Below are 22,551 nucleotides of genomic sequence, written 5' to 3'. Positions count from 1 at the left end.
GGGACACCTTGTTGGGAGTGCGCTCCATCGGATGGATGCTGCTGCTGCTGGAAGCTGGAGGAACAGTGAGCGGCTGACCAAATGATGACTGAGTGTTTGTCTTTGATCTGCTGATGCAGGTCTGTTCTGTTTTTTGTCTGTAATGGTAAATTAGGTTTAATTTAAAACTAATGCAACTTACTCACGTTGATATTGAATTTTTCAGAGAGAAAAAATCAAGATGTTAATCAATAATCAAGTCAGGCAATGCCAACATTTTTTTTATTGATTTTCACAAAATGCATACCTAAAGTTCAGGCTTTGACCAAGATTTTCATGAACTCAATGTCAAGTCTATCAGCAAAAAAGTAAAGAAGAGGTTTGACTGAACCTTTGAACCACTGTTGAAATTATATAAACGTCCTTCCATTTACAGCAGGGGTCTCAAACTCAACTTACCTGGGGGGCCCCTAGGGGTAGAGTCTGGGTGAGGCAAGTATTCCACAAAAGAAAAGGGTTTGAAATATTCCCAAAAAAGAACTGGTCCAATCTTCTCAATCTTTATTAATAACAGGTCAGAACATGAACAGTTTTTCAGAACATAGAACCTCAGAACCTCTTAGTTAATCACGTTCCAACCGTGTGACCAAGTTGGCTAACTTGTCAACAAACACCACCAGAAGCTGTCACGTGCCTGAGCTATGGTAGCCCATAAGTGACAAAACAATATAAAACGCACAGGGCAAACCTCGGCAAATAAGTGTGTGTGAGAAAATTGTACGGGCTGCACTAATACTAAACTTTGATGTCAAGTGGGGGCCACAAAATATCGGCCTGCGGGTTTTGAGACCCATGATTTACAGTAATATGGTTGCAGTTACCACTTATTGCCACAGGTGTCGCCAAAGAAACAGAACAGAGGTTTCCACTTTAACTTCCAAAATGTTTGGAATAAAAGTGGGTTGCTGTGAGAGGTTAAAAGTAAGAAGACCTTAGCTGCAGGGACAGTCTTGGCAGGAGTTAGTTAAACGATTATCACGCTTCCTTTCCTCGTTCCTGCGTCTGTTTGGAAGCCCATCAGCGTTTAACCTCCTGCCTGAAAATGCAGCAAGGCATTCCATGAAAACCACAAATGTCCTCCATCTTTCCTGCATAAATAAACAATAAATAAATGTCTGTACGTGAAAAATTCTGTACAGTGAGAAGCTGTTTGAAATCTGCTGATTCAACAGTAACTCAGTGAAGGCCTGACATGCTCGAGAGAGGTTAAGTGGCCCTTCATTTAAAAAGTGCTTTAACGGCGAGCCCACAATAACAACAGTAACACTGTCACAGACACTCACCTCTTTTATAGAGCTTGCTTTGGCCCCTTAGAAGGATTGATGCGTCACCATAGCAACATTGACCCCTAAAAGTCTCATTGCAACCTGAGCCCAGCTGCAGATTTATGGGTGTTTTCAGCTTGTTACAGCAGATTTATCTTCACAATAAAAAAGAACAACAATCTGCAGAAATCATTAAGGGGAGTCTGCTGGAAACTCTGGCTTAAAGGCAAAAGGTGTGCCAAAAGCAGCTGAAAAATATTGTTGATATGATAAACTACAAACATTTGGGAATTAAGTAAAGCCTTGCTTTACAGATAGTGGAACAGGCCAAAGAAGAAAAGCAAAGTGCCGGCCAAATTAATGATGTAAACCTCTTTCTTTGCTTTTTCTGCATCATAACTCAGCGTGAAGATTTTTTTCTTTTCTTTTGTTTACATGCATGAAAATCTTACAGTGTCATCTACATATTTTATTGTAAGCATGCATCACAAATGTGATGAGGCAAAGATATTCAAGTAAGGAATGGTTAGTAGTCAAGAGATGAAGTCATTAACATGATAAAGACAGATGACACATGGTGACGAGGAGCTGGAAGGGTAGAAGGATGGACAGCCATGGCTAGACTCAGGTATTTTAAGCAGGACATCTTCATTCCTTCCTGCCAACGTGAGTGATCCTTTTCCATTTGCCATGGTAGGAAGCTGCGTGACCCTGCAGGGGCAGCCCGGCTGACTGGCCCTTCGGCAGGGTAACCAGCAGTGCATCCCTTAAGCAGGCTTGACCGACCTGCAGTCACACACTCTGCGGTCAAGCCCTGGGCAGGGGGATTTGAGATGTGACAGCATAATCAATTTCCATGATTCATGATCACCCCCGAAAGGAGGGCGCGCTGAGCGACCGGGCAGCTGAAAGAGGAGAGCAGAGGGAGGGGCGGCGGGGGACGCTGACAACAGAGTAGAATCCACAGCCATGTATAGCAAAGGAGAGGCTCTGCTTCTGCGGCTGTGCTGGTTGTTAGATCCTCTACAATACATAATAATAATAATGTGAGACTTTATGGGGAAATTCTCTTCTCCTCCAGAGGCCAGGGTCAGCTGCAGAACAGAGGAGCACCCTGGAGCTAACAGTGATTCAGATCCAGCGTCACTGAGATTACACTGCAAAGGAAAAAGAAACACTGCTGGACGGCTTTGAACTTGTGTTGCAGACGTTTTCAATTAAATACAACAAATATAGCAAGAATAAAAAAAACTGGCAGATTCAAGTACAAATTGGAAAACTGAGATTATAATCCCGCATGGACATCCACCTGAAGGAAGTTTTCCATATGTCTGCTTAGAGGCACATTTCCCTGTTTTTCTCAGAGTGTGGGCAGTTTCTCTGGCACATTTGGTCTTTATATGCTTTTTAAAAAACAAATTACACAGACGCGGGCTGCGACAGACATCCTCACAGCCTCTCTTTAAAGTCAGCGGCTGTTTGGTTTTTCAGCATACACGCAACGCAGTTGGAGCTTAGCGGTCACAACAACTTTTCAGGATGCTAACATCAGCACAGAGGCTTCCATGTCACAGATGTGGAGAAAAAAAGCAAAACGCTTTCTCTTCTTGTTTGATGCCACTCTTTGTCAAAATAAGATAAATAGAAAAGCATAAATATTAAATTTTTTAATTTGCTAAGCAGGTTTTTAGTCCCCCTTTTAAGACAGTTTTGCCTAATTTGTAACTCATAATCTCACTTCCACATGTCAAAACATCTTTCTTGTTGAAAATTAAATTGTAATTCAAAAAAGAAACTTGGCATTCATTCAGATCAGACCAGGTAAAGAGCCAAACATCTGAGTAAATGACATATTTGCCATGAACCGTATCATCCTTGTAAAACCCCAGGTTTATATTCTGGGCCTTGCTGTCAGGAGGAACTGAATTCTGGAAGGAGGAGGAAAAGTCTGCAAAATCCCGGGTCCATCAATCCATCAGATCCCATAAGCAACACGTGTTTGACGTTCACAAATACACTGCTCCTTATTATTTCTATTCACCAATCCTTTAAAAACCAACATTATTAATTTCACAAATGGTCGTAACGTCTTCCAACGGGGCCGGTTTTTAGCATTATGCTGCTTTCCATTTGCCCTCTACAGTTCACTGATAACTCAAGGCCGACACCCACAGCCTCTGTGAATGACTCTAACAGCTGAAAATCTGTGCAGATGTGAGACTTTGTCACTGTGGATAATGTCACAGACTCATAAACGCCGTCTTGAGACGGAGAAATTGAATCTATAGTCACTCCCCTGCATTCTCGACGGGGTTCATCCCCTGACCTTCTCAACCCTAAGAAAAGCCTCCGATATTAATACAGAGACGGTCGAAAACAAATGTGTAAATTATATTTCGTTCATTACTTTAATTTGTTTGATTTTTATTTGCCTGGTTATTTTTTAATCCTAGAGTTGATTTAAAACCATTTATAACATAAAACACAAAATCCACTTCTTAGAGGAAGAAATCCTAAATAAACCCTGCATGTGCAGATTGTCTGTGGATTAGTGAGTATCAAGCTGAAAGTCAAAAGTTAAAATAAAGTCATAAATAAGAGGCTGGTTAGTCAGCGTTGTCTTCTGGCAGGCTCCCTCATTTGTTTGTCCGGCTCTCAAGGTCATGGTCTCTGCCCCATTAGCAAGCCCTGTGTACTATGCATGGAAAGGGTTGATGGCGGTGTGTGTGTGTGTGTGTGTAGGATGACGGGGTCTAGAGTGAAGTGGAGGGAGGGAGGGAAGGAGGGGAGGTTACAACTCAAGAGTTGATATGTCTGTCTCTCAAAGGCCAGCAGGAGATTGGCCTCTCCTGCCCAGACGACCGCTGACCCCTGTGGAGACAGGGCCGCGTCAAGTTGCTGCCGGGTCCCTTTGAAAACACCTCAGCCCTGCTTGAGTGATTGGCCATATGGGCTACAGTGCCATCCAGAAACTCCCCCGCTGTGCCAGGCATGGGGTGTGGGAGGCATGAGTGGGTAGCATGGCAGCTTCCCCCAACGCCCATATTCCAGTCATCTTGTCTGTAGTATCTCCACCGTGTGTCTTACCACAACTACATGTTGTAATTTACAGTATACTACGACAGGACTTCCCCTTGCCCTTCAAATTACATTCTCACAGACACACACACACACACACACTCACACACACCATGAGTGCAAATATACACACACACTTACAGTGCAAATTTTCTGATTATCTCTTTATTTTCATGGCACATTTAGCCCGTCCTTACTGAATGGAAAATATTATTTACAGTGTTTGTTAGCCCTTAAATGAATAAACATATATATATATTAGTTTGTTATTTTATTTATTTAGTTTTTTTGTTTTACTGCCTTGTATGTGTAAATCAAACTCAGCCAAACAGCTGGACACAGATGCACAGAGTTTAAAGCATGTGTGTTACATCAGTCAAACATTCTTAAAGTTGGGATGAACACACACAACATACATAAAGATATACATATTTTTAGATTTGTTCTGATCTTCTTATGTGTGAGAGAGTGTATTATTTGTGTCTGTGATGTTGGCATAGATTGCCTTGTATGTCTCAGTTTATTGTGAAATCCCCTTGACACAGTAAATGCTTCCTTCTTTGGATAAAGAAAGAATTCAAACTGTCCGTCTGAACATTTCTGGCCTGTAACAGCGCACAACACCGAGCAATGTTTACACAAGAAACTCCTTTAGTCACTTCACACACATTTGGCAAATGATGGATTTTTAATGACAATGAGTGAATGACTTAAAAAACAAAGTACAGCTAACATGGACAAAACCAGGTGGCTGCCATGCTATTTGCAAGTTACTTAACGTCCCTGCAAAATATTGCAGGGACGTTAAGTAGAATTGCAGAATTGCTAATAACACCTTGGATTTTCAATCACAATGACTGACCAGGCTATCAGTTAGCTAGAAATGTATATTTGTATGCTTATTGCATCAGATAACAAGTTTCAGCATACTTACATACTGCATGTCTTGTAGCTACCCAACAATGTACAAACACATGACACGGGTTAGTAGTGGTAGGCATGCACAATATTGACTTGTTGTCGATACCTGATATTGTTTAAGTCTTTGTTTTTTACATGTTTTTTCACTACGTGACAGCTTTCCTGCAGTAAAATTAAGTGATAACGCTAACCTCCAGTTTCTGGCACACCATCTTTATTTTGCTATATGGGAACAGGTTTCATTAATAAATATCTGTCTTATTCTTTTATTCAGACATTTAAGAGTTAACTTTGGATCGATAACTCTGAGTCCATTCACTGTGCAACAAAAGCACATGTTTCCCTGCTGTCGTTTCAGTTTCACAGTATTATGTAACACTCTGTTTCTTAATTTGATTAAATAGTTGTCTGATGAAATAATGGGCTACAAACGATGTGTTATTACCAGAGGGGTGCTGTGGAGTTTTCCATGCATGCGTTCTCACTGCAGGTTTATGCTCCTCAGACATCAAAACCCCCACACCTGCAGCACATCAACCTGCATATCTATACAAATTGAAGCATCATGACTTTTAAAGTCTAAAACTCCAGGCGGGCCAAACGGCCTGCAGTTATCAATAACAGCTGAATAATGAAATATGTGAGCGTCTCTTAAGTGGGATTTTTATTGATTTATTTAGACCTGATAACAAGAGTCGTAAAGCCTTTTTGAGACGCCCTCCCCTCCCCGCTGCCCTGCCACCCTTCCTGTGCTGTCAGACCTCAGGTTCAAAACACTTACCGCTGCTGCTTCTGCTCGAGCAGCAGTGGAACATTTCGCCAGAGTTGTAAATCTCCTTGCCAGATATTTTCTTTGATTTCTTCCCCCTTACTTCCATCTCTCTCTCTCTCTCTCTCTCTCTCCATATACATCACTCTGTTTCTTTTTTGCACACGACTGTCCAAAGCCTCAAAGGCTTATTTGGCAGCAGTGTAAAGACAGAGGGGGGTTAAAATGAGCAAAAGTAATTTCACGTTTACGGGTACAAATTTGCTCACATTTTGTTTCGGTTAAATGTTGCGGCTGCACACTTGCCTCGGTGAAAGGCAGGGGGAATCCCCCTCGGAGACTGCTGTTTCCAGTCCATATGCTTTGTTTCACATGGCTTTTTATTTATTAATTTATCAGGCCATCTGGTCTTGGCCTAAGTCACTCTAAGGTCAAACAGTACTTTCACTTAACGTCAACAGAACGGGATTCTTTCTACTTGAGGCGTGGTGTTCAGGGAACATTTCAAAATATAAATGGTGTGATAACAGATACGCGTAAGCTAATAATCCCATATGTTATCAGGCCTACAACTGGGATAAGCCTTCTTTTCACTCTTTTACCATTCATGCCCCAGTCATAAATGTAAATATATGTGTGCCCTGCTCTCTAGCCATAATGCTGCAAAAATGATTAGCTGTATAATACAAAATAATAGTTTACTTTGGTTTTGATCCATAAATCCCAGTCTGTCTAACACAACATAAATCCTCCTCCACAGCTGTATCCCTGCTATGTCACACTAACTACTCTCTGTACTATGAATATCTGATTCTGACACTGTTTATTAGGAGGAAAGTGTTCTGGGAGACAGAAAAAATATAAGTCCAGCAGGCCCCGACATCACATGCAAGCCTTGTTTGCTCAGCCAGCTGCACCCCTATGAAGGCACTGGTAACCTGAAACACTTAACAGCAGCCTGACAAAGGTCACAAATGAAGTCAAGGTGTTAAGCAGGTGCTGGGTGGGGAAAAAAAGGAGATGGGACGAATCAAATGGAGCAAAAGAAAGACACTGAGAAGATGAGGGGATGAAGAGACATTTCACCGGACAAACTTCGACCTCTTACTCCGAGCCGGACGGCGCTGTAATAAATTGCAGGTCGTTAAGGATCCGGACACCTCTTGGCACCCACTTCAAAAGAACCCAGAGGTTCTGCATGTTAGTTTCAGATTTGGCATGAAGGACGAGCAGGTTGTGATCCAGTTGCTGCTTCGAGGCCTCCACATCTGGCTGGCAGCACCTTGGCTGAAATTGAGACTTTGTGTCTCCTGAAGTTTTCTTGTGACATCTTTATGATCCCTTGCTGTTACCTATTGCAACACCCACTGGCCATATCTCTCACAATAAAGCTCACAACCCACACCCCCGACCGTCTCCTGCTCACCCATGGTTCCCAACTCCTGTGAGCTCTGACATTAATGCGAAACACTTGGAGCGTCTTCCGATCCCTGGTCTCTGAGAAAGATGCTGCTAAGTGGAACCTTGCAAACTTGCTTGGACTCCAACTGTACAGACTTGTGACCAGCAGAGAAACAAACCTGCACACCTTGTCTACATTACTACAATGGGGGCCTTTTATGTTTCTCTCCTATCAATGAATCTATCTCGCCTATACTGATTTATAGTTTGGCCCGTGAGTGCCCTCCCAAATCCTTCAACCTCCTAAAGATCTCCCTTTTCTTGTACAAGTCAAAACGAGAGTAAAATAAGAGAACGGTGTGCCTTTTTTTTTTTGAAGCTCTGACCTGTGCACCCATTTCCACTGTCACCTTCTCTCCAAAACAGCCCTAGCATGGAAACAGTGCTTATTGTAGGCTTTGAACAGGTGCAGAGTGGAAACCGTGAGCCAGAGAAGGTACATAAATTACACGGCAGGCCAAATCACACAGTGCTGTTGCTGTGTTAATCTGCCAAGAGCTTTGAAGGCTAGGACAAGTGAATTCACCCTGGGAAGAGAAAAAAAAGACTTTATCCTGGATGCAAATGCCATCAAAGGTGGACTGTGCTGCAAAGCTGAGACTGTTCACACATAAAATCCATCATAAGCTCTGTCCTGCTGGGCCTATGAAATGTGCATATGTTTTTAAGATGTAATAAAACAATCAGATTCAAGGTAAAACCAGAATTAATTTACCGGGACTACCTAAAGACTACTTTGAGTTTTGCATGATAACATAAATTTGCAGCGCGTCCTGCAGGAAAACATGACATGAGGTTGATATTTCAGTCCCTGAAAACAGAACATGAATATTTCTCCAGCTGCATCTCTATGTGTTCATGAGGGCAGAGACTCATCCTGATGGAGGCCAAAAAGGGCGACCATGTGACGGGAAGGGTTTTCCTTGTACAGTGGGTTTAATGTTATGAATTTGTTTGACGATGATCTTCACCTAAACCTCGATTAAAAATGAAGCTTATCAATGGGTGAAAACAAAATCGCAGGTGCTGTCAGGGGGACTTGAACCTCAGATTCTGAAGTGAAAGTCCACCATGGTGTGTGTACCTGCAGGACCTGCCTCCTGAGACTTTACTTGGACTTTTGCATCTGTATTGAACCCTTGGATCAATTTAGGCAAGACAGTCATGTCAAGTCAAGTCAAGTCAAGTCAAGTCAGCTTTATTGTCAACTCTGCTATATGTTCCATTATTATGAATGTAAATGTATCTGGTGGATGTGTTTATTAGAATATTTTGTAAAACTGCTAAATAAATACAAATATGAATTGAGTTTTTATGTGTAAAAAGTGTAAAGTTCTAAGCATAATGTATGTACGCTCAGCAAACCATGACCAGATTTCAAGTGATAACAGAGCTACTGTAAGTACATACTATTCAGTGAAAATAAGCCTAGCAACCATCTTTTCTCCATTTTCAACTAAAAAAACAGGCTAAATATTATGTTATGTTAACAACAATAGACAAACATCAGATCTAATAAAACCGCTCCTCAGTGGCCCTTTGTTTAAAACCACAATTGAAACTTTCTTTTTGTTCTTGAGTATAATTGGTGGTAATTTGTGGTTTTAATACCCCTGGGCTCTTAAAACCACAGATTTTTGAAATGCACAGACTCACACAAGGGTGTAAAATAGACTTATAGTGATAGGGCTTAACCCAGACATACATCAGACCCTGTACAAGTCATGATGTGACCGGGTTTGGGTGGAGTAATGTAGACCTGCACGACACCTGTCACAACCCTGTGTTTTCTTTTCTTTGTTTTGAGTCTCTGTTTTCCTTGGGTTCACTTATTGGTATTATCCTGGTAGTTGTAGGCTTGTGTTTTGTTTCTTGGGGTTCTTGTTAGTTCTTGCTGTCCTTTGTGGTGTTTGTCTTGCCTTGTCTTGTGCTTCCTGTTTTACTTTGGTAGTCCTGTCCTCCTTGTGTCTTGTCTTGTGCTTTACTTCCTGTGGTTTCCCTCCTTGTGTGATTACCTGCCCTGCCCTAATGTGTGCCACCTGTGTCTCATTGTCTTCTCTGGCCCCATGTATTTAGTCTGTGTCTTCCTTGCACCGAGTGCTAGTTCGTCTTGTCTCTGTTGAGGGTTTGTTCCTGTCTTTGCTCTTCTGAGGGTTTGTCCCTGCTACGACTCCAGGTTTTTTGCCATGCCATGTTATCATTTTGTTTGGCTTTATGCCCTGTCTTTTGGTTTGGTCTTACTTTATGTGTTGTTTGATGTCTAGTCAGGTTTAAACTTCTCAATTCATTTTGTTTTACTCACCACGTTTGCCACCATGCTAAGTGTGATTTTTCGTTGCTACTTTTGTACTTTTGACCACGACGAGTGTGATTTTTTTTTTTTTTGTATTTCTTTGCCCTCCTGGCCAGTAATAAAAGACTTTCTGTTGACTTTAACCCGCTCTGTGCCTCTGCATCTGTGTCCTCCTCCCAACGAACCCTGACAACACCAGCCTAGTTCGAGGCTACTTGGTAGCCAAAGTTGATGTTTGTTAGGGAAATGTGTGCATCTTTTGAGCTTAGTTTTATGTTAATCCAAAACAAAATGCAGTTTTGGAGCAATTTAGGACCAAATTCTCACATATTGTATGTAAATCAACCATGATGCAGAATAAACAAGTGGATAAAACATACATTTGCCTCTGTCTTAATGCTAAGCTAGGCTAATTACAAACATTACATAACAATATTTGTATGATCTTTTTCTTTTGCAAAATTCAGTTGATTTAAGCAAAATGTAAATGTCTTCTATCAGAAGTTATAAATGATTAAAACGTTTGCAGAACCTCTGTCTATGTGCAGCAGACAGAGAGTGTCAGAAACATAAGGGTTGTTCTTGGCTTGGTGGGGGCAGGACAGCCAGGAGGAGGTGGCGTGTGACAGACAGGTTCATTGAGGAACTACAGGAGCCAGAGCTAGCTGGACTCCCGGTGGCGTCCCTCATGGCGCTGTCCACAAAGTCTGTCACTGCAAGACAATGAAGTGGGCCCCGGTGCAGGACGGATCCTCTTCCAGCGGGCCTGTGCAAGTCCTTGGGGCGTGGTGCCATCGCCGGGGGCAACGAGCATCTGACAGTCAAGCACATGGCAGCATTGATAGGTTGTGGAGGCCAGAAAGCTGCACGCAGACAGGCATGCAGGAGCATTATGCAAACACTGTGATACAGAGAAATGTAAGTGCACATAAGTTCAGTGCATATTTGTGTGCACAAAGAAATCCTTTTTTTATTGTGGTTTTAGCAGAATGTTCAGAGAAGAGGGGGCAAAACAGGGTTAAAAAGCATGCTAAGGGGAGGCTGGGGGCATTCCTTTTGGCTCTGACAGGAGAAATAAATCATCGCAATTATGGACCAGACCAAGTAAATGGGGACAGGTCACCCTTATCATTCCCATGTTCAAGGTGTTTCCTGCTCATCTGAGCCAGCCGGGCCTCCATGCCAACAGACCCATAGTGACAGAGATCAAAATGTGCCATGGATGCGTGTGAAGTACCTGGCGCAGGCAGGCAGCGTTTCTTCCTCTACCCGGCAGGCATTTTCACTAGATGTTGATGCAACAGCAACAATATGAAGATTTAGATGAACATCTAAAAAAAAAAAAAATCAATTCTGAAGAAATGTTCAGATGCTGCTCTTCATTGGATGTTACAAGCTTTCAGGGGATGCTCTGGTGAAGTGAAATTTAACAGTTAAATTCTGTGGTTTGGCATTTTTTGCTATTAGAAAATGAAAGACAGAGATAGGGTGGAGAGAGTATGCACACCATCAGTGTGTGTGTGACTGTGGGAGGTGAGCTGGTGCCTTGCCAGTGCCTGTAACAGCTCCAGCAGTCAACCCAGACTGAAATTTAAACAGACGACATTCTGCTCCAAAACAAATCAGCTCCCTCTTTTTGACTCCTCGGTGCCAGACTGTGTGTGTGTGTGCGACCTCAGAAACACCACTAACGTGCAGCCATCTCTTTAATCCTTTGTTTCTTCACCTCTTTCTGTCTTTCACCACCACCATCTGACTATTTTGCTTTTATCCCCTTTCATTCTTGTTTTCCCCCCTTTTTTTCTCTCTTGTGGCTGTGAGTAGGGGAGTGCAGGACAGGGGGAAATTGGTGTAATGAATTTAGGGCGCTCATGCTTGCTGAGGCGAGCCTCCCTTGGCTGCTCGTAGCCATTAATCTTCCGCACTCTGTCAGAGCAAAATGTGCCCACAATAGGCAAAGGGGGAGCTCAAATTGACTACCAATTACGCGCCTGTGAATAAAGGATATGGAGAGAGGAGGGAGGGCACAATATGGTTCAGCAGTAACGTTTATTTTAACCCTGCGAACGTCGCAGGAGCATAAAGGCCTGGAGATAGTGTGTGTGTGTGTGTCTGCTCAAGGGTGAAGACTCCTTCTGAGGTCCTTGTTCAACTATCTCAGGATCTCAGGACGTAAGGGTTGATGATTGGTGAATAATTCCAAAGCCATATATAAAAGTATTTTATTCTAATTGTTAATTAATTAATTCTAAAAAATAATGTTTACATAGTTTTCTTGCAATATTTTTTCTTAATTCTTGCAATTTCTTGCTATATGATCAATAATCTAAAAATATTGCACAAAATATGTATTTTAATGGAGTATTTTAAGTAAAGAATTTCCTGTCTCGATAAATTATTTTAAAGTTTTTGTACTTTACACTTCTACAGCTACTACTCACATTTACTAACATCCGTGCAGATTACAAGAGTATACACAGAATGTATAATTATGTAAGAGTATATTATGTATTATGCATTTTAGGGGCTAAAACTACTAACTACTTTATAAAGTGTCAATAAATAAACACTTAACCAATCACCAGACATGAAGTTGACCAGCTACAGTATTATAATGATGCTTAGATATTTTATTTGTCCCCGGGGGGGAAATTCTAATTATTATGACATAATATTTTCTCCACCGCTCACACAGGTACAGCTGCATATTAGATACTTTTAATAATAATTTTAGTGTTAGACTTTTTAATTAAAAGTTGTGACTTTGGTGACTCCTGGTGTTGCTTTCATAAAAGACACTGGGAAAATATCGCTTCCAAATATTTGCAATGCAAACTTAATGACTACACCAGATTGCTCTTGTTAAAGCTTGTGTATAGTGGACACTTATGACACACCAGTGACAATGTATTTATGTATAAAAATGCCATTTGCACAGGGGCTATGAAAATGTTTTTACAGTGCTGAAGTCTTGCTTAACACCTCTGGAACAATGTGCGCAGGCTGCTGTAATAACGGTGAGTGAAGCTGAGCCAAGGCGCTGTAATGTGGGTATATATATATATATATATATATGTACTTGTTCAGGGAAATTCAGTTGTTAGTATGATTGCAGCCCTGATGGTTGTGATTATTCGAGGGGCCTGTGTTTATTGTATTACCCACAAGAACATGACAAGAACTAATAAGTTCCTTAATCGTATCTGATTTCATTCAGGCCTAATTTTGCTATCGGAGGCACAGACCAGTTTGCTTGGAAACCACCTCCCTTTTAATAAGACCATTACACGAAGAGTGTGCTCAACATGTGGCTGAGAGAAAACACTTGACTGAGCGTCGGAAGATAAATGAAATGCTTTAATGAAGTTTGACTTTCAGGATTAGGGAATTTAGGCCCAAGTTGCTCTGAAGTTATGCACAGTTTATAATTCCAAGAAAAACTTTCACAGCTAAAATAATACATCTCAGAGCTGATTGCTGCTGGAGTCTGATGTGTTTTGTGAATTTAAACAGGACACGTCAACATAAAGAATGGCAGGAATGAGGCTCAGAGTCTGCAAAGCATGCAGGGAATGTGTTCCTTTCCTCACATGGTATAATGCTGTTCGGATGCGTTGTGTGTATTAAATGAAATCAGGAAAACAATGTGTTAAAAAGACCTCTAATTAACAACATTTTTCCAGTGTCACAACATTCATATTGACTGTTTACAGACAGGGAGGAGTGAGAGTGACAGGGCCTACATGGGATTAATGCCAAAGCTGACTTGATGTTGTTTGTCTTTTTCCATTCGCTCGTCAGTCAGTGGGGGCTCCTCCTCTAGGGTTTTCTGTTAATTTCATTTGAGTATCTGTAGATGGCAATGTTTCTTTCATCTAATCATTAATGATGCTTCATCTTCTGAGGGTGTAAAATGTATAACTGCTAAAGAGATTTCATTAATGATCCATTGATTGAATAGACATTATCAATACAAGGGAAGAGTTCTGCTTCAACTGAAATATCACTAAAACTTGTGTCTGTGCACACACACACACAGCAGAATGTGTCGGGGTGGGTGGGGTAGGTGGGGGGGCAGATGGACGATGTTGTTCTGGGTGGGATGAAAGAGGCGTGAAGGAGGCACAGTCAGCCAACTGCTCAGGGTCATGTAAGGGTTGTGCTCCCCACTTGAAAGAGAGAGCCAGGGTGACTTAAGACATCAACAGCAGAATCTTAACAACTCCCCTATCACACACACACACACACACACACACACACACATACTCACACATGCAGAGTCTCTAACACAAACATTATTAACAAAACAAACACTCTGATTGACAAAACAAGCAGCGTGTCACTGGGAAAAATGTCCTTGTTGTGTTACTTTTGTTGTTCCCTCTGTTTAGCACAGCTCTGATTTGTTAGTGGACATGGTTTGATTTCCAAGTCATAGCCAAAAAGTTTTGTTTTTCTACTTCTCTTACAGCCTGAATCTCTAGACTACATCACAGAACTTTGATTTTAAAGGTGCATGTGTATGCTAACGTAATAAAGTGGCGGTGTGTGTGACAGTGTGTGTTAGTGTATGTGCAGCCTGTTAGACTTTGGTGATCATTGTGGCCAAATGTATGCTCTATATTTGACCCATAATAAAGCCAGAGTCCTGTATATAATGTGCCAATTATGGTGCTGTGATCCTTATTGATTAAAGATCTCTATCTGTGTACTTTGGAGTGGGTTTTGTACGTCAAGAAGTCATATTAAAAGGTTGTTTAATGTTAGAATGGCCATAGCTATGAGGAAAGAAACTTGCTTAGCTCACAGCAGTGTCCACAGCAGATGAGCTACACATGTCACAGAGGTTGTTTGTTTGTTTGTTTGTTAAATCACAACGGGACATTTATTGTTATTATTATTATATAAAAATATAGAAATATGTCTGTATGTAATTCAACAATATGTTTCTTCTACATGGAAATTAAAAGAAAGAAATACTTAATACTGCATTTTCGGCACCACCTGTAAAACATTCACACTCACGTGCACACCTCTTTTTGGCTGTTTTACCCCAAAAATTCTCAAATAAGCTCCCAGAATGACAGAGCATCTGTACTCCTGCAGTCAGCATGGCTGCAGAGAGAAAGTCTCACCGCTGTGTTGCTACGCCCTCTCACATTGACAGAGAGAGGGAGACATCAATCTTTCACTAATTCCTTCAAGTGTGAAAGGGTCCTTGTGGTGTCGGCCAAAGGGGGAAGATGGTCCTAGACAGAGGTATTGAATGAGGGGAGGGCACGGAGGAGGAGGAGGAGGGCCTCCACACCACAGAGACTCTTCCTTCTGGGCCCCCCCCCCCCCCCCCCCCCTCCTCAACCCTGCGGCTGACACCCCCGGACGGCTGACCAGATGGCGGCAGCATTAACCCAACAAAGGCTATCTAATTAGGGGTACAATAGAGAGAAAGGAGGAGGGGTGTTGGTGTCCTGATGGACGGCACGCCACAAGAACAGCCAGGCAAGCCGCCTGAGACCAAAGCCCGTCAATACCATACCTACGACCCCCATCCCTGCACACACACACACACACACACACTCCCACCCTTAACACACACTCCATTACGCCCCCCCTGGCAGTAATATAGGGGGCTATGACTTTATTACCCCTCATTAACACAAATTAGACCACTTGAGCCTCCCTGAATGGCGATGACAAATTGAATTAAGTGTTTGGAAACAAGTCAATCTCCACCCCTGGCCAGGCTGCAACCATATTGCGTTAACATTCATTGAAGGGTGGGTGAGTGAGGGTTATAAAAAAAAAGAAAAACTGCTATTATTTAGAGGTAGGTGGAGTTCTTATAGAGGCTGTGAATGGTTACATTCCTTTGGAAATGATAAGGGCCCTCCTGGCTGTGGTGTGTTAAGTCAGGCAAGTTAAGGGAGGAATAAAACAGAAAGGAACAGATGGAGGACTCAGAGAAGAAGTCGACTCATTTTATCTTGAGATGATCCACAAAATATCTATCAGCTTTGCACTATATGTGATGATGATTAGAGATAAAACCCTATTGAGCTACAAAGACCACATTCAGGCGTTCTAAATGTCCTCTCTGAGTCGGTGCTTGTTTATATTCATTAACCTTAATAACCTTAATATGTGCACAGGTGAAATGCACTTGCATGTTCATATAATATGTGTAGAGATATGTGTGATCAGCTTAAGTTCAAACACCACTACAGAGTAAACCCAACACTCCGTAAACACTGTGCATACATGTGAAATAAATGTGAATGCAATTTTTTGTGGAGAAAAAAGTGCAAAAATACTTAAACATGACCAAAATGTCGACGCTCTTCATGCTGCAGTTAGCTGTCATGCTAATTTAATAGACTGTTGAATGTATATTTTAATATTGTTTAATTAATTCAATTGAATCTCTTGTAATTTTTGAGGTTTCAGTTCTGTCTTATTACTAAATAATTATGATAAATAGTTTTATAGTGCTTTGAGGCCTCCATTGTCTTATAATAGGCTGCCACTGATAATGTGTGTGTGGCCATGTTTTTGTGTTCACATTTCTGCAGCTGTCTCACTGTGATGCCATTTTTACACTCATTAGCTCTTTTGTCAACAGCAAGGATCTTAGTGACACCTTGTGGCGGCTCCTGACATTACAGTTTTCTGACTGGTGGACTTCAAAACTTTCCCCATTGCAGGATAAATAATGGTGTTCCTTATCTTATTCTTTTTAACTTTGAGATGACCCTTCTCTTTGGTAAATGACTAGAAAAGGCTGATTTTTAATGGAATATATACAAAGGTGTACAGAGGCCCTTTCCCATCAGCCATCACTTCTGTGTTCTAATGGTACATTGTGTTAGCTAATCATGCTAAAAGGCTAATTGATGATTAGAAAACACCTGTGGAATTATGTTAGCACAGCTGAACTGTTGAACGGTAGTGTATATATATACTTTCTCTATTGCCTGTCCTCTTTAAGTCATATTATATATACTCGGTTGAGCTGCTTCCAGTCTTGTATGTTATGTATAGTTTTTATCCAATCATATTTCAGCCAGCTTGTGTTGTCAGGTTCTATGAAATCTGCCTGAGGCCTTCAGAATCAACAGAGCAGGCTCCCTGCGCTGTAAGTGAACAGTTGCAATAGCCAATCAGATCTCGAGTCAGCAACACCTCGGCCAATTAGAAGGCCTTGCGCAGAATTGGACATGAACGCGTCCTGTGATTGGATGAGCACTCGCTAGAGCCTGAACGGCGGCACTTTGCAAAATGTCTGAACTAAACCCGGAAATCCGATTGATGCCAACAGCTACAGCTGTGTTGCTATTATAATATATGTTGCTAAGCCAGAAACATGACGGCTCTCAGCATGAGCCTCCATGGCCCCAGAAAAGGACTTATTGATGCAACTGAAACTCACAGAAACTGAAGTCTTCTTGAGAAAAGAAAGGAGGATGGATTTATTTTCAAATTAGTTGGTGAGTGCAAGCATCTTATTTTTATTTTGTCTCTTTAAAGATCACTTATCGCCTTTTATTATGGACTTTGACATTATCTGTGATCTTAGTTCCCACTCTTAATTGTGAATGTGTGCTTATTGGTTGTAAAGTTTTGCTCGGCTGGCTTATATTGAGATGATGTTATGTTTAAATGTGATTACATCAGAGGTTTGTGGAGGTTGCACACTGTGCTGCAGAAATTCAAACTCTGGTGTTCGTCCTCGGAGGTTTCAGGAACTGTGTGACCTTATAATTTTGGAACATTTCTCTCTTTCCCAGCAGGCAGGTGATGTTTGTTTGTTGTTTTCGTCTTGGGTTTCTTTGTCTGAAGTTACATTTACATCAAATGTAACTTATTAATCATACATATTCAGGGTATGTTTTGAGAATCATTTACTTATGTGAGTAAATTAAATACATTTACTTGTGGTTAACACATATTCCTTGTGTGGACTTGAGCTGGTTAATGACAAACCCAGGGCTCATCCAGCTGCTGTTTAACCAGTTTTGTGCTTTTAACTTGTTGTTTTATGACGTCATGATTGATCATTTTATCCCATTAGATTTTACTTCAGCATGTCACATTTTATAGAATCAGGATGGTTTCCCAGGATGCATTGCTTTGAAATATTGTTTATGAATAAGAAAAAAGCCTTCAGTAATAATAAATGCAATCACTGTATATTCAGTTTCAGTTTCAAACACCAGATGGAGGCAGAGGATCAAATCTCATCCCCGTCTGAAACTTAACAACAACACACACACGTTAAACTTAATGAACTAATGACACTCATATGTTGTTTTGATGCTGGTACTGTGTGTTTTCATAGCAGCAGATGTTTGTATGATTTCTCCATGAGATATTGTAAACGTTTGTGGTGAACACTTAAAAAAAGGTTTTACAAATTTAAACACAAATTAAGGAAAAAATAAAAAAAAACATCTGTGTGAAGCTGAAAAGTTGTTGATAAGCAGCAAAAAGGCAACACATGTGGAATAACATCTCTGCTAATAAAACAGTCTGAGAAAACACCACTTCATCATCATCACATAAACACGCTGAATGTTTAGTGTTACATTATAAATAATGATGGTGTTGTGCACAGAGAGAGGCCATTAAGGCTTCGAGCAAAATATCAGCAGAAGTCAGACACATGCAAAATGAAAATATAATGCAGCAGATGGGAGATGTTAGCCATGGTTGTGCCAGATGGGAAATCTTGCAAATTAATTAAGAAGGGGGAAAAAAAAAAGCACAGTTCAGACTAAAGTGCATTGGGGCAGATGGCTTTTATTCTTCACCAAAACACCTCTGTGATTAACACCAAACGAGGAGAGGAGAAGGATTCTGTTGCTGCACTGTGTTGTTGTTTTCTGTGGCTGGTTGGAGAATGTGTGGTCTGTTTGTTTCCCACATGGAGAAATACTGCAGTGTGTAACCGTATCGGAGTCATACTGTGTGCATGTTGGGCTCTAACTGATTCATCCATCCCTGTTCTGAATTCACTTGTACTACAGGGTCACAGGGAAGCTGAGGCGGGGTGCACCCCAAGACAGGTCGCCAGTCTATCATAGGGCTAAGAGACGACAACACAACTAGTCACACATAAACTCACACCTACATGTGGAAGGAAGCCAGAGTACCACAAGATTAACCCTCACAGAACTCCAAACTGAGGCAGCAGTGGTAAAAGGTCGGGTAGGAGATGTCATTCTGATGCACTTTTTGTTAAATTAGTGTAACTTCTCTTTACAATCCGATAGCAACCGATTAGTTCAGCAGTTTCACTTTAAAATGAAGAATATTCATCATCTGTGGAAGCTATAAAACGCTAAAAACATCAGCCAATCCTCCCGGTGGCCGAAGTCACAGACCGCAGCTCGTCTTCAGGTAATGCGCGTCCATGTGATTGAGAGGCGTGGCTTCGGGGTGAGCTCCGAGAGAAAGGGGCGTGTGTTTACTTTCAAAATCTGGCTGACTCTCACTGAGTTTTCAAAATCTCCTACCCTACCTTTAACACTGGTTCTTTCAACCTTAAAATGTAAACTCTATCACTCTATCTATCTAAAACTATTTTAGCTGATTGTTTTCATTAGTCTTTTATTTATTTTTGCTTATATTCAGGAGGCCTATATTCTGTAGAGACGAGTGCAAAACTGGACCTGATAATCTTGTTTTCATTCACCAGAAGGTGCGGGATAAACTTCCTCTCGAGTTTACATTATGAGTATTTTTTGGTAAATTTGTTTATTTTTAGTAGCTATAAAACAGTAGTTATTCCAGGTCTGTGTCCACCTTTGACTGTCGGACATCTGCAGACCCACAGATGTTCCAAATATAGTTGCTTGTGTTCTGTTTTACAGTTTAATTAAAAACAAATGCATCTGCAACTGTAAAAGTTCTGCTCTTTAAGAACATTGCATGATGCAGTGCTTCTTCCGGCCTACAGGCAGTGCTGTTGCGCCATCTTTCTCCTCCTCTTTGGTGGAGCAGTAGAGGTCTTGTTTGCCTGCACACTGGCCCGGTATCCACCTGGAAGTGGTACAAAAGCACAGTTGTGCAGGAAGCTTCTGCAATTTCCTCCCTCTTGCGTCACAAACGGATTACTGTGCCTCTCACCCAAACCACAACCACATGGGACCCGGTGCAGCGCTGGAATTTTCCCACTGACAAAAACACATTAACTGTGCAGCAGAGCTATGGACTGACTGGTTGGTTGGGCCGAGCTGTTGCTGTGATCCTTTCGATGAATGAGCCTCTTCTTAGCAGCACCTGTCATGAGTACAGTGAAGGACAGTGTTTGTCTAAATCTGTCCTACTGATAATTAATCAACCATTTTTTTTTTACATTTCCACAGACATTCTTGTTTTTGATGTTGGTTTTATGAGTTTCTTTCATGTCTCAGTGGCTTCGGTTTCAGTCTGTGATGCTTCACCAAACCACTAATCTTCCTCTGAAACATTTAAAACTCTTGTTGGTGAAATCCAGAAACAGATAACAAGCTTTAGAGGAAACACGTCATCCATCTATCGGTCAACAGTTTCTCTTTTTACTGGAAAGTTACTCATGGATCCAAACTTTCTCAGTGACTCATCACAGTCTTGTCTTTGGCTTCAGGTGTCAGTATAGTGCTTTTTCATGGTATCACTGCACTTCCGAGCTTTAGAGAGAGCCTCAATCTGAAGAGAAATAAAGCAGCCATTACTGCAGGATAGAGTTCAGTTTACAGTTTGGTCAGACCTCAAGTTTGGTTGGCTATTGTTTTCTTCCACCTACAGAGAAATGAATACTGCAGGCTTCCCAGAAACCTGTAATAGCATTTTCATCACTCTGAAACAATCTCATGTGAGTGGAAAAGACCACCCTCTGGCAGTTTTTAACTCACTGCATTATTAAATAAGAGAAGATAGAAAACAGATCAATTTACCACTTGGACAGCGATCAATGCAGCAACACAATCGCACAAAAACAACCCTGGGCCCTTTTTAATGAACATTTTGTCGACAAGAATTAAGGAGATATGAATTGTAGTCTGTGTGTAACAGAGCCTGTAGTTTTGTCAAAAGTGTTTCAAATGGAATTTGGTAACCCAACTAACATTTTGTAATGTAGCAACATCCATCATATTAATAATATTTTAAAGCTTTGTTTAATACGTTTGCCTTGTAGTATTTGATTCACATTGTAGGGCCCTATTTAAAAAAAAGTTTTATTTTTTCCCAAATTCCGTTTTTTCCGTTTTAATTTTGGGGAAATCTGTTTTTCACTATATAGTTTTTGGGAATCACATTTTTTTGACCTTACTTTACTTCCAGAAGCGTTGTGTTTTTAATGTAAATGACTAAATTGAATAGAAACTAACTTAAATCTATTGAGGTGACGTTTTCCTCAGCATGGTAACATACAGTAGTGCATCAAAAACAAGCAGCAAGTGATGAAACTTTAGTTGACTCCATTATAAAACAACCAAACATTTTAAACTTCTTCAACTTAAACACGTTATTTCAGCTGTAGTTAGTCCCTGTGAGCTCCCCTCTCTACAAGCTTCCCACCTACTCACCTCATCTGTGCAATATCTGTTAATATGTTATATGTTCTTATTTTAATTCTTTTGTATTTGTAGTTTTAAGTCGTTCCAGTGTTGACAGAATCTGTAAAACAACAGTTCACGTGGCGCACAGAAGTCGTTCGGGAACTGCTCGGCTCTGTACTGAGGGGCGCAGAGTTTCGAAGTTTTTTTCGGTGACGAAGGCAGAGCTGTACGCAGCCGCTTCACCATGGTTACTGTGTTTTGAAATTGGAGGGGCTCAGTCTGTGGAAGGGGCTTCTTGTGCGACCCGGATTAGCTTCCCTCCGTGCAGTTTTCCCCGGACATACGTTCTTCTTACACATGATAACGGCACTACAGTCAAATTATGTCAAATTCCGATATATTCCGCGTTAAAATGCCAATTCCGTGATTCCGTCCGCGATTCCGTGATCGCGGAAATCATAGGGCCCTAACATTGTAAAGAAGGCTTTAATTTAATCAAAACAATCCTTTTCTAAACCTAACTGAGTTGTTTTGGTGCCTAAACACAGAAAAAGGCCCAACCTGAACTTTTTTATCCCGCATATTATCTCCTCCCTTGGAACTTTGATCAGTTTTTTAAGCTTCTCAATTTAAAGTGGTAACATGTGACATATATGCAGAACCTGTTTGTTTGTTGTGCAGACAAATCCATTGCTGTCACACAGTAACAAGTAGACAAACCTTAACAAAAAGCAGGTTTAACAAATGACTCACTCCATGTTTGTGCCTCAGTGCAAAATGGATAATAAAGGTGAAGCACTGAACTGAAGTTGAACTCTTGAATTCGTCCTTTCTGTTGTGGATCAGCCTTTAAAAACATTTACGTGCAACTATTTTTAGCATATAAGAGGCACCGAATCGCCACACGGCCGTAATGTGACGGTCGCAGCCCCTTTACCTCCAAAGCTCTATGGAATGATTTTCATGCCTGGCTGCTGTCCAATTTTATCTCCAGGAGTTGCTAGGCGACAGGAACATGCTCATTGCAAGTGTATTCTGGGAAATGATATGGGACCAATAAATGAATTCTCCGTAACTTATTATGTGCCTTCAACTGTGTTATCATATGGGTCAATGAAGTTGAAGCTTACTATGTAAATGGACCGCCTCATTACAGTAACACTGCTCTGTAGACCAGTTTAATAT

At 41.1% G+C, this 22,551-nt stretch overlaps 1 protein-coding gene across 1 annotated transcript in view; it reads left to right on the top strand.

The window, feature by feature from the left end:
* pcgf1 (polycomb group ring finger 1) overlaps positions 1-5,493 on the top strand; it is a 90,847-nt gene extending 85,354 nt beyond the window's left edge. Inside the window, exon 7 of the mRNA XM_028415991.1 lies at positions 4,132-5,493. Within this exon, the coding sequence (XP_028271792.1) occupies positions 4,132-4,323 (192 nt within the window). The 3' untranslated portion in view covers positions 4,324-5,493. The remainder of the gene's footprint in view (positions 1-4,131) is intronic.
* The last annotated feature ends 17,058 nt before the right edge of the window (positions 5,494-22,551 follow it).

Source organism: Parambassis ranga, chromosome 10 (assembly GCF_900634625.1).
Source record: "Parambassis ranga chromosome 10, fParRan2.1, whole genome shotgun sequence".
In the NCBI taxonomy this organism is placed as follows: Eukaryota; Metazoa; Chordata; class Actinopteri; family Ambassidae; genus Parambassis; species Parambassis ranga.
The sequence above is the reverse complement of the archived record's forward strand: the minus strand, read 5'-3'. Positions and strand labels throughout refer to the sequence as shown.